Source organism: Odontomachus brunneus, unplaced genomic scaffold (genome assembly GCF_010583005.1).
Source record: "Odontomachus brunneus isolate Ranch 3 - 2012 unplaced genomic scaffold, Obru_v1 Obru_scaffold_039, whole genome shotgun sequence".
NCBI lineage: Eukaryota > Metazoa > Arthropoda > Insecta > Hymenoptera > Formicidae > Odontomachus > Odontomachus brunneus.
Genome location: NW_022639489.1, coordinates 1,437,223 through 1,450,085, shown reverse-complemented (window position 1 = coordinate 1,450,085; position 12,863 = coordinate 1,437,223). Strand labels below are relative to the sequence as shown.

At 35.6% G+C, this 12,863-nt stretch overlaps 2 protein-coding genes across 2 annotated transcripts in view; one reads left to right on the top strand and one right to left on the bottom strand.

Annotated features, from left to right (window-relative positions):
* LOC116844144 (angio-associated migratory cell protein-like) overlaps window positions 1–1,741 on the bottom strand; it is a 12,289-nt gene extending 10,548 nt beyond the window's left edge. Inside the window, exon 1 of the mRNA XM_032815309.1 lies at window positions 1,545–1,741. The gene's annotated coding sequence lies outside the window, so the exon portion shown is untranslated. The remainder of the gene's footprint in view (window positions 1–1,544) is intronic.
* Window positions 1,742–8,451: 6,710 nt separating this feature from the next.
* The window catches only part of LOC116844050 (titin), a 21,575-nt gene continuing 17,163 nt past the window's right edge, over window positions 8,452–12,863 (top strand). Inside the window, exons 1-3 of the mRNA XM_032815138.1 lie at window positions 8,452–8,702; window positions 11,407–11,542; window positions 11,822–11,973. Of these exons, the coding sequence (XP_032671029.1) occupies window positions 11,444–11,542; window positions 11,822–11,973 (251 nt within the window). The 5' untranslated portion in view covers window positions 8,452–8,702; window positions 11,407–11,443. The remainder of the gene's footprint in view (window positions 8,703–11,406; window positions 11,543–11,821; window positions 11,974–12,863) is intronic.

Here is a 12,863-nt window from a genome sequence, read left to right as displayed (position 1 = left end):
ATATATATATATATATATATATATATATATATATATATATATATATATATATATATATATATATATATATACAATGGAAATGTATTTGTGCTACTTGGGATATGAATTGACGTTACGAAAACATTTATTTAACATTATTCGAGGAACGTTATCACAGAATATTCTAAAAACATTAGCATAACATTAAGTAAAACGATATAACATATGTGAATTCAACATTGTCGAAACCTTAAGATCGGTATCAAAGTTTGTTCACTATGATGCTGTGTACAACGTTAAATACGACATACTTGCAAACATTATGTGTTACTGAATATCATTATAATAACGTTGTAGTAATGATATTTTGCTTACTGGGTATAGTCTTCAATATTACTTTAGATCGGCGATATTGTTTAACACATGGTGCTATTCCATAAGAATTTTATCATTAATACTATTTCAGATCGGTGATATTATTTAACACGTAATGCTAATCCATAAGAATTTCGTCTTTAATACCCAAGGAGCGCTAGTACACGTATAATGCGCTTTTAACTGCATTAAATGCGCATTAAAAGCTCGTTAGACGCACGTTGGCGCTCTTAGGGTATTATTATAATATTTTAGATCGGTGATATTTTTTAACACGTGGTGCTATTCCATAAGAATTTTGAATTTAATGCTTTTTCATAAGAATTTTTAACAAAGAATATTAAAGCCCGAATCCAACGTCGAGCAAGCCTTAAACTGCGTTTAAACTATTTGAAACAGACTTAAACTCAAGGACCCGCTTCTTGACGGTGTGCGAATAAGATAAGATACGCATGCGAAAATCTACAGTATCCGTAACGTGAACTATACATTTTCCCATGCGTATCTCATTCGCATACCGTCAAGAATCAAGCTCTAGATCAAGGCCCAATCGACGTTGGTGAAATCGGCCTAAGCGTCATACTTGTATGTAACGTTACAGTGACTTTCTTAAAACCATGGCCCATCTTCTTGAAATTTTTGCGTATACGTAATTTTTATTGCGCAGCTATTTTATGGTATGATTAAACCTGCGTAGTAAAAATTACGTAAACACGACTATTTCAAGAATAAAGGCCCAGTACCGCAGGGAAAAACGTTGTTCCTTGACGACCAACTGTAGAGTGTTCGACGACAAATCCTCCTTTCGCGCACAAATGTGTTGAAAATATTTATTAAATGTTCCAAGAAATAATTGTATTGTAAGATCAGTGTTACCTGACCTTAGGCCTATTGTCTGGATTCCGAAAATATTATATTTATAGTATTCACTGTTGGTTTAAAGTAAAATATTTGCTTTTATATAACACGACGAACACTCTATTACCGATTACTTTAACACATATTATCGCAACATTCACAATCACAGTTCTGAGAGTTATATCCCATATAGCACAGATCTCTACAGCAATGTTAAACGTTGCAGCAGTGTTGCCGTCATGTTGCTGCAAAATCTGTGCTGTATGGGATTTGACTCAAAGTTCTACTTGAATAACTCGTAAATTGAAAAGTAATTGAAAAGTAAAACTTACCTTCGGGTCAATATCGCTTTGCAGTCCACACCGTAAATTAATTATTAAAGCTGAATCCAACGCGCTTACAAACTTTTACGTCACTAAACGTTTTCTCAGAGCAAAAGGATGAATATCGAAACGTGAAAGCCGCTATAGCCAAAAGTAGAGTGCGTAAAAGAAAATAGAGCCCAAGTAAAAGAGCAAAGTGAACATTCAAGCTGAAGAACGTAAAGAGACCGTTGAATTACACGCTCCTCAATTTATAGCTAAGCTAGATGGCGTTGGTGGCAGTTAATTAAGGATGCTTTTCAGCTACGTACACTATGTTTACACAAAACCTGTTTATTGGTTGCATATTATCTTACAAAATATTTTAGATAATATGTGACCAATAAACTGGTTTTGTAACTAGAGAGAAGAAGAAGAGGGGTCATGGTAGTTGTGAGATTTTCTATACGACAGGGGGCCTGTTGCGCATGCGTGGATACGATACGATATCCAATAGCAGACTGCCATATCACTTTACACATGCGCAGAAGGCCTCCTTTCGCGGAGAAAATCTCGCGAATTGCCAGCACTGCATAGGCCGCTTTTATCTCGGTTTCAGCTGAAATAGAATCACTCTGGACTGCGTTCCAAAATCTTCTTCGGCAGAATAATATTCAATTAACCAATCATGATAAAGAAATTTTAGTTCTTTTTGTTCTGATGGGTGAATTAAATGCTACTCTATCCGTCGAGTAGAGTTTTGGAACACAACCCTAATCAGAGTTTGGCCATTAAAGGAATAACTTTTGATTGGTCCGCTGTGTTTTGTCAAATTCCACACAATATCCAATCACAGTACGCCTATGACAGTAGGTTAAGTTAAGAAAAGATAGACAAAGAGAAAGATTGAAAATATGTCTCTTTTTCTCACAGGATTTTGATGAAACCGCTAATGAGAAGAATTCTCTGATATAAGATTTGACTATTAATACCGGCCATAGATTGGCAAGTAAACGTCTTACTTAAATCTTATTGCACACATTGTCTGTGCAGAAAGAGACAGAGAACAGAAGGGCTGTATATATTGTCTACTCTTTTCTGACTGTATGCGGAGTCTATTGGCCGTCATTCATATGGCTCATGCACACAGGACGCGGTAATGTTTGCCACGCGGCGGAAGTTCGCGCTACAGCCAATCAATATGCTGTTTTCAGTAATAACCTTCTAGTTCTTCTAGGAAAACAACATATTGATTGGCTGTCGCGCTGACTTCCGCCGCGCGGCAAGCATTACCACTGCCTGTGTGCAGGAGCCAATAGTCGAATCTTATTTCAAGCCATCTTAAGGTGTGAATACGGCTCTGTGATTGGTTCATGACATCTTAAGACAATACTTATGCTGATCAAATATAAGATTGGACTATGAATACCGGCCAATGTATATTATATCTGTGGTCTCTTTCTACGGGTGCGTTCGTTTTGGACGTTCACATACTTAAAGCGCTCACACTTATAAGCACTATTTTTGCCTGGTTACTTTGATTTCTAAGCGCACTCATCGAAAAGATCAAAACCGTTTCCTTTGGCTGTTGTAAGCAATTGTGAACGTAAAAATGGAGGATAAAGATAAGGAAATTGTTTGTATATTTGCTCAAATATTAGTTTCATTAGATGTTTTTAATGATAACGAAACAAATAACTTATATAAAGAAGAATTAGAAAAGTATTTATCCGTAATGATTGAATCAATAAAAAAAAACAATACCTTGGTTAAAAAACTATGTAGAAGTGATTGTACCATTATACAATGATGAAGTATTTAAGTCACATTTTAATAACTTTTCACTTTATAACTTTTGTTTTATTTAAGATCAACGATTTTAACTTTCATATAATATTCATGTTTTATACAACAAAATATAATCAACGATTTTAACTTTCATATAATATTCATGTTTTATACAACAAAATATGAAGATTTAGGTAAATTTGTGAGAAAGTCCGTTTCCTTCATCAAATGTATTACTAGTGTTACTGAAATATTACTTATTTTTTTTTTAAATACTGTTGGACAGTGCTTTATTACTCAAAATAAATATGATTTAATAACAAAAATAATAAATTTTTATGAAAGGTGCCCTAAACTTATCTGTTTCTACACGTTTTGCCTCATTTGATGTAACAACAAGTGTATACATTTTATTATTTGTAACATCTTGCAGAGTTACTCTGGTTTTGTTACTCTCGTTGGAAGTCATTTTGAAACACTATTTCACTTTAAGGTTTATATTGGAGGTTAGATTGCGTCGATGAAATCGACGCAATCTAACTTATCGTTCTCTTTGGAAAATAAGCGCTTATAAGTGCTCACGCCTTTACGATAGAAGAAGTGAATGTAAGCGCGAATTATGACGTCACGTATGACGTCAATATGCAGTTTCTAAGCGCTTATAGCGCCAAAGTAAACGACGTGAGCGATATTTATAAGCGCTTAAAGCGCATAAGCGTTCAAAGCAAACGCACCCTACATGTTGGGTTTTTACACTTTTCTGGCCATATGCGGGGTCTATGTATATTACGTCCATGGTTTGCACCCTTAGGGCTATCGCACACAAATTGACATAACTGCATATGCATAGCATAAGACCGTATGTACCAATGAGCATCGAGTATTAAGTCGCCATATTGGTGTTCGATGCTTAATATTCGATGCTCATTGGTCCATACGATCTTATGCTATGCATATGCAGTTATGTCAATTTGTGTGCGATAGCCCTTATACTTGTCTGATTCATAGTATAGTCGAGAGTGGAGAGGATGTAACATTCTCCCCACTTTTGACTTTACTATGAATCAAATAAGTATAACAGAGGAAACAAAGACTTCTCTCTCATCCCGCAGTCTTCACGAGGCAGCATTTCTAGTAGTATATATTCAATGGGTGCTTTCCAGTTGCGTACACTGTGTTACACAAAACTATTTTATTGGTTGCAAATTATCTTACAAGATATTTTAGATAACATGTGATCAATAAACTAGTTGTGTACGTGTGTGTCAAAATGTGTTAAGGCCATCACATACAAAATTACATAGCGCATATGCATAGCATAAGATAGTATGGACTAAGGGCTATCGCACACAAATTGACATAACTGCATATGCATAGCATAAGATCGTATGGACCAATGAGCATCGAATATTAAGCATCGAACACCAATATGGCGACTTAATACTCGATGCTCATTGGTACATACGGTCTTATGCTATGCATATGCAGTTATGTCAATTTGTGTGCAATAGCCCTAATGAGCATCGAATATTAAGCATGAATCATCAATATGGCGACTTAATATTCGATGCTCATTGGTCCATATGATCTTATGCTATGCATATGCAGTTATGTCAATTTGTGTGCAATAGCCCTAATGAGCATCGAATATTAAGCATGAATCATCAATATGGCGACTTAATATTCGATGCTCATTGGTCCATATGATCTTATGCTATGCATATGCATCTATGTAATTTTGTATGTGATGGCCCTTAAGCAATTGGAAAGCACCGAGTGTTGTGTTCCAAGCCCTAAGCCGAGATTCGAACCGAAGTGTTTCGAGTTATCATCGCGATATTGCACCTAACGCACGTAGTAAAAGCGCATTTTGTTAGATGGCGTTTCGAAAATGCGTCTAGCTCTGGCCTCTGGAATCAGGCTAATGCCGTTCTTAGGCTTCTCTCTTATAGCGAATTCGGTTGCTTGCACTAGTGCACACTGAGTGAGCACTAAGGCTTATTCATAGTATGTTATTATATTTAAAGATTGTCTTAAATAAATTCTCAAATATTTTTAACCATAATATATGTACAACATCCGTTTGAATCATTTTATTAGCTAAAATTTTTTTAAATATATATTTAAGATACGATCTTAAATATAAGAATGTACTGTAAACAAGCCTGAACGCGCACTCAGTGCGTACTAAGTGCAAGCTACCGAATTCGCTATACTTAGCATGTAAAGGCCAAATCACACTAACGACAGATGATTGACGATTGAAGATTGGGACAAGACCAATTGGAATAAAGCAAGTCAAGGCTGAAGCTTGTTGATTCGTTAAAATCTAATCTTTAATTGTCAATCGTCAATCGCCAATCTCTAGTATGATTTGGTCTTAAGATGCAATTTCATATATCTCAATATACCTCAATTTGTCATATATTTCAATTCTATATAACTCAAAAAGCAGAACAAATAGCCTACATAACACAAGATTTAAAAGATATTCCAAAGACATCCAGAGGATTGCTAAATGCCCGCATAAGTTCTCAGAATATCCTAAAAATATTCCGAGGGCTTCTAAATGTCCACACAAGTCCTCAAGATATTCTTTCAAGATCTTATGCTATGAGGGAGGTTAGAAAAATTATTTTAAAAGATCAAGAGATGAATCAAAGACGGAAAAATGACGTCCCAGGTAGCAACCCAGCAAACACAGTTATATCAATGTTATATAACTGCAATAGAAATGTTTGTAACAAATAATATTGCATGAAAGTTACTGATATGTTGCTGTTATGTTATTATTTCCCACTCATAGATATAACATGTAATATATCATGTTATATTATGGTTATATAGGAACATCAATTAATATTATATAACTGCAAAATAACTAAATGATGTTCCAGCAAAGACATATGTTTTTTTGTTGAATTCCAACGATTTATTCATTAGTATGGTTCAGATAAGTGATAATGCATGATTATTTTGTCTAAATAATTAAAAAAAAAACTGACATTTCATATTCCGTATTATTTCAATCATTCGTAAAACTCGCGTGGTTTCGAATTCTATATGTCAGGCGGCACCCATTTTTAAATCATGTTGTTCAATGCTTAACTTCAATGATCGTCCGGAAACTGGTGATGCCGATGCGCCGTAACGATATCTCTCTCTTGATAGATAATATTTACAATATGCTCTTATATCGTTCAAAAAATGTGACATATTTGTTGTAAATGTTTGACACGACAATTACAATATGATTAATATTGATACAATCCCGAATAGCCAAACCAGCGCAAACAGATTTCGAGCAGAGCTTGCTATCAACTTTTAATGGCAAATAGATAACAAATTTGATGCAGGATCTGTTATATCAAATCTTGTTGCCAAATTGCCGCCAGATATGCGGCAGAGCTTGTTGTCGGATAATTGCTGTAGATTTGCAGCAAAAACCGCGCAAAGCTTGTAGCGATTTGACGGCAGATTGGCGGCAGAAACCGCGCAGATCTTGCTGCGTTGCAAGCTTTGCGCGGTTTTTGCTGCCAATTTGGCACCAATTGCCCGACAGCAAGATCTGTTGCCAAAACCGTAGCCTAATGTAGACACAGATGGCTATGGTTTTGCTGTGGGTTTTTGATCAAATTTGCTGCCAATCTGCACGTAGTCTGCGCTCAATTTGCTTACTGGGAATGTTGTATCAGTAATCAAATTTTAACCTACAACTTGCAAAAGAGAGAGAATATTCCTTCTTTCTCTCTCACAAGACTTTGACAGAGTAAGGTTATGATTAGACTCTTTGTAAGAACTCTCTTTTACAATATCGTGATAACGATCCTTGCATATATTAAAATATCTCTTTATATACGAGAAACACCTAAAATATAATTTCACATTTATGTATATAAAATTTTGTACAACTGAAATGTAATGCAAACATTAGACTTCTTATATAACATGTTATATTAAAGTTATGTTGCTGTTATATTGTTGATGTAACTTAACTAGTAAATATAATAACATAACATAATAACATAACAGTATAACATAATAACATAACAGTTTTGTAACATAGTTATATCGCAGTTATAAAGGAAATTGCTCGAAACCAAAAATTGTCAAACACTCTAAAACTTTCGCGAATCCTCCATCGATAATTTCGAATCCGAAGTGGTATGCCAGTCACCCATCATCCATCCTGACTGCGTTGCTTAAACCTGACGATCGAGCGGCACGCGGTGATTCCAATGACTCCAACAATGTTCTTATAATTTATATTTATAAAATGTATACTTACAGTGTTCACAGTATATTATAACGTACCTAGCAAATACACGCGTTGATTCGCCTATCTATTTTATTTAATATCTCTAAAATTTATATAGTTATTTGCAAAATGACTTCGACCATTCCTTTCAGTTTAATGTTTTTTATGCATTTTTTGTTATCGATACAGCTTGCGTCAGACTCTATATAATAGAGAATATTATGAAATAAAAGAATATTCAGGGTTTACGCAAAATTGCTTAAACACTTTTCAATTTTACATATAAACAATAAGAAAAATATATATGATTATGGTATAACATATATAATACATATATATTAATATAATAAAATTTAATAATAATTTACTCTTTATTATTATTATATAATAACAAATATTTTATTAATATTATCAATAATATAATTTTCAATGCTCCTCAAATATTGTTGCAAAAAATTGTACTTTTTGTTCAATATATAATATCAACATAAATTCATTGCAGCAATATCTTGTAATCGATGTTAAAAAATCAACATAAATTCCATGTAGAAAAAACATCCTCACTTCTATTTTCAACGTTGCAACGTCTCATCAAGGTTTTTTCAACGTTCTGTGCTGTATGGGGTAATAGTTTTGTGCTATTTGAACAAGTTAAACGAACCACATGACCGTGTGGCCAAAGTGAAATTAGGTTCAAACCGGTATCCTGAGAATCTCGTCGGTCTCGCTGCAGGAGCGCCGACTCGCCGGCGAGGCGGAGGCGGGCGTTCGTTAACCGGAAATCGAGGCTCAAATCCAATATAGATCGATCAGTAAATAGACCGTGAGCCGGCACACAAGAGCGTCACTGGCTCGCGCTCGTAGTATTTGCAGCCAGCAAGCTCGCGGATCTGCCTTCTGGCAAAGCCTATCGTGACACCGTTTCAGCCGCATTGCGCCGGGCAACGGCCGGCCGGGCTCGTCCGCTTATTCCGCGTCGTTTGACCGCCGATTCCAGCCGCTTCTCGCGCCGCACCGGCGCATGCAGTGAGTCCTTGGCCGCGTGTGTGCACACCACCCCGTGCACCCTTCTCTGCGACACGCGCCGCGCCCCCGGCTCACTTGGAACTTGTGCCCTCGCTAAAGCTACCACCGGCCCGCCGGCAAGTAATACGCGCGCACCAAGCGAGACCTACCACCATCGGCCACCTCGTCATATCGGGACACTCCGTATATATTTATTTCTGATCATGGGTTGTTGAACGCTCGAGACAGTGGATAAATATAAATGTTACTCTCTCATCAAACTCGGATCTAGAGTAGAATTTTTGCGACGGCTTTTGTAGCCGCTGAGGGGGGTCCTAGTGTTCACGAATGAAACATTCGATTCTGCCGTGGTTACATGTAATTGATAATCACTTGAGTATTCACGTTGGATAATCACGTTGTACGATGTTGGCTCAGTCGTTGGCTCTTTATTTTTTTCCTCACGTTTTTTTTACGTGGTTGATATATTCGATATTGCTTCCAGGTAGGACAGGTCGTCTCTAATTGATGCAAAGATCACGTTGCCCACGCGTTTTATTTGTGTACTTTACTGTTTGATTTATTTGATCTTTCATCAGAGATAGAATTATAATCGTATTATGCAATTAGATCAATCTTTTGGTAATTGGAAAAACATTTGCATCGCACATAACAACTACGTTTCAATTTCTTGAAATGTAGGAATTTTTTCTTTTGCTTTCTGCATTTAAAAAAGAATTCTTATTTTTCTTTTTACACTTTGCTTTCTTCGTTATCTTGTATATATCAAAGGGACATCTCCTAAAAATTTACATAACTCTAATATACAGTTCCTTTGACTCAATTTTTTATTAATGCGACAGAAAAAAACATTTTGTGATTCCTTTTTTCCATTATTCCTTCCGCAACAAATATATATATACAAAACGTATGGCCAACATGGCCCTTGGGCCATCTTGACCCGATTACCCTTACATAGCGCGAATTCGTGGGGCGACTAAGCGATTGGGAGGCAGACTTTTTGTCGGTAGTCACGTCGGTGACGATTCTTTGCATGGGCGAATTTCTGTCCGTAAAAGAAAGAAAAGAAAGGAGGAACTATTTAGTTTAACTCCCCGAAAATAACTTGATGTATATGTAAATACAATCGATCGGCACAGAGCCATGGAAGTCTCATACAATGATCGGGGATGGTTCCTATCGTTTATTTCGTAGAAATAGTTGATTGATTTCGAAGGCGATTCACAATAGCCCAAAGTCACGGACAAAATCGCAATCGGAAACTCGCGTTTCCGACCGGGATCGTAAGTAGTTCCGTAATAGCTCTAGGAATCGATGTAATTCCGATGAGTTCGAGTCCCGATAATGCAACAGTTCCGACAGAGAGTTGCAACAGTGTCGATCCATGCATGCAATTTATGAGCGAATTTTCGATCGTATCCTGAAAGAGAGAGAAAGAGACAAAGAAAGAGAGAGAGAGAGAGAGAGAGAAGTCCTAAACCAAGAAAAAAATACTTTAAAGTTTATTTGTGGCATATAAAGTCTGTTTCTGTGAAATAAAGCTTATTTCTATGAATAAACTTTGTTACATTGTTTTGCAGTGTCTTGCGCAAAGTGTCCCATATTTCGTGTACACATAAATTAGATCAAACGAAAAGATTCTTTATTATTTCGCAAACAACTACGTAGACTTTTAAGTTATTAAAGAAGACTGGTGGATAGATTGCGCGCGATAATGCACGAACGTTCTTCAATTAATAACTAAACATCTGCACGCCTATTTACAAAATAGTAGAAAATTTTTCTTGTTCAGTTTGAACAAACCTAATCTACAGGCACATAACGGCAAGTGTAACCATCGCGGCTCATCCACCGTATTGCGCTTGATCATTCACTAATCTTCTTCAATTGTTGACTCAAAATTTTACAAAATGTTAAAGGAATTAGGTCAGTTCGATGAGTTCTGCCTGCACACAGTAGGTGCATGAATTGTCAGATATCCCGTGCATAGAAATATTCTGCGTAAACGCATTCCGAAGGGTGCACGTCACTCTTGTAATTTGGCCCTCGCCCATTTCTTAATTCCTACGGCATCTCATTGGCGTCATGATAAAAGCACCATACACAAATATTATTTCACGATGATGTTTGATTTTACCTTACCTTACGCTTGCTTACCGATTAAAGTTCACTCGTCGACTCGAGTCCTATTTGCGATTTATGATTGAGCTTATTTATAAACGTTACCTTGGCAGCTCGCGGGCAACTCCGTGAGAATCGTTGACCTCTCTCTCCCTCTTTCTAAATCGTGCATATTTTCGCGATTCATTACGGCGATATATTTATTATTTACCGTTGCATTCGTAAACAACGTAGAAATAGCACTGGATATTATAAAAGAAAACACATATCCGACATCCGGTGTTGTCGTTTCGCGTTGCCAATATCCCATTTTAACTGAAAATTCACGTAGACAAAATTTAGAATTTTCTATTTGAGCAATTTTAAATTTAGGCACCTAAATTCTCCCCCTCCTATTCAGAATAATTATTAAAATATAAAATATCAACAATAATGTTGATAACTTCATGTATCAACGGATAAATAATACTTGTCATACTGACAATACTTGTCAATCGATTGTATTAATTACAGTTTAAAGTCAATATCAAAACGCAAACGAATCAATTTCTTCTTTTCAAGTTTTGTATACTCATTTTCTCCTTTTTATTCCGTTTATTCTATTTATTCTATTCACGGGGGTCGATTGGTGTGCAATCGCGCGTAAATTTCGCAGAAGCTTCACACGTAAAGTCAAATCTGCCGGATCTATAATTATAGACGATTTCGGACGATTTCATCTCAGATGTAGAGCGACATGGCAATCAACATAAAATTCACAAAATTCGACAACACGCCATGGGGCTTTCGGCTAACGGGTGGCAGCGATTTTCCACAGCCGCTTACTGTCATTAGAGTGAGTTCCTTACTTATCTCGCTTATTATCAATTGTCGGTGTTAACAAAAATGCTCAAATCGTAATTATGATAAGGATGATACAATTCTCATTTTTATACAAGAGTCGAGTGACTTTGTCAATCTCTTAACACGATTTTATTTCATTATTATCACTTTCTTGTGTCTTCGGCAAAATTAAGATAAAAATAAATTGAATCTTTCGAGGGAATAATCAAGGATGGTTTATTATTAGCACTTATGAAAGGATTAGAACATAAAATGCAGAAATAATCTACAGGTCACAGAGGGCAGCCTGGCCGAATGTATGGGTTTAAAGGTCGGCGATGTCGTAGTAAGATTAAATGATCAACCGATCAGCAGTTTAACTCATGGACAAGCTCATGAGGAACTCTTGCACGCTGGCAACAACTTCATTCTGGGTGTGCAAAGGTAAGGTACGCAGATTGGAATGCTCTTTAGAGTTTTATATATTACGCGATGGAAATTATCTAAATTAGAATATACTTAATTTTTTAAACACAATTATTAAAAATTTTTCAGTATTAAAAAAACAGAGTATATATTTCCTACACGATTAAATAAAAAGCTTCATTTTCGAACAATTGCATTCACATTCAAGATAAGGATTTGCGAGAGTATCATTTTGTGTCAATCAATATATGATCTTTAATCATTTTTTCAAGTTAATCAGTATAAAACCATGTGCTATATCAAACTTTTGCTTTTGTGTATATATTAATCTTTAAACATAATTTGTTATTTAATAGTTATTCGAATGACAGCTCTATTTCAAGTCGATCGATTGGAACGTAAAGTGAAATTAAATAAAGACAAAATACTGAACGAATGGCTCTTAAAGGGAGGTTCTGGTTTAGATAGCCGAAAAATAGGAGGCTTTTACGAATTTTTTCCAAAGAAATGATCAAATATCGATATATACATGTCGAAATATAATATCGATATATATATAATATCGATATATACATGTCAAAATATAATATTGATATATATATAATATCGATATATATATAATATCGATATATATATAATATCGATATATACATGTCGAAATGTCGATATATACATATATATACAGGGTGTCTCATACTCTTCTCCGAGCATTTTGTGGGGACGTAGAACAGATTGAGGTGAACATAAAAGTCCTGTTTTGCGATATTCGCATTAATTATCGAGATATTAATTATAGAAAATTTGTGAATGATCTTGCAGGATATGGTAAATGAGTTATAATAGCGACGACTGCCGTCGTGAACTTATACTTTAGGCCAAATTGAACAAAAAAGTCTTCTACCATTTTG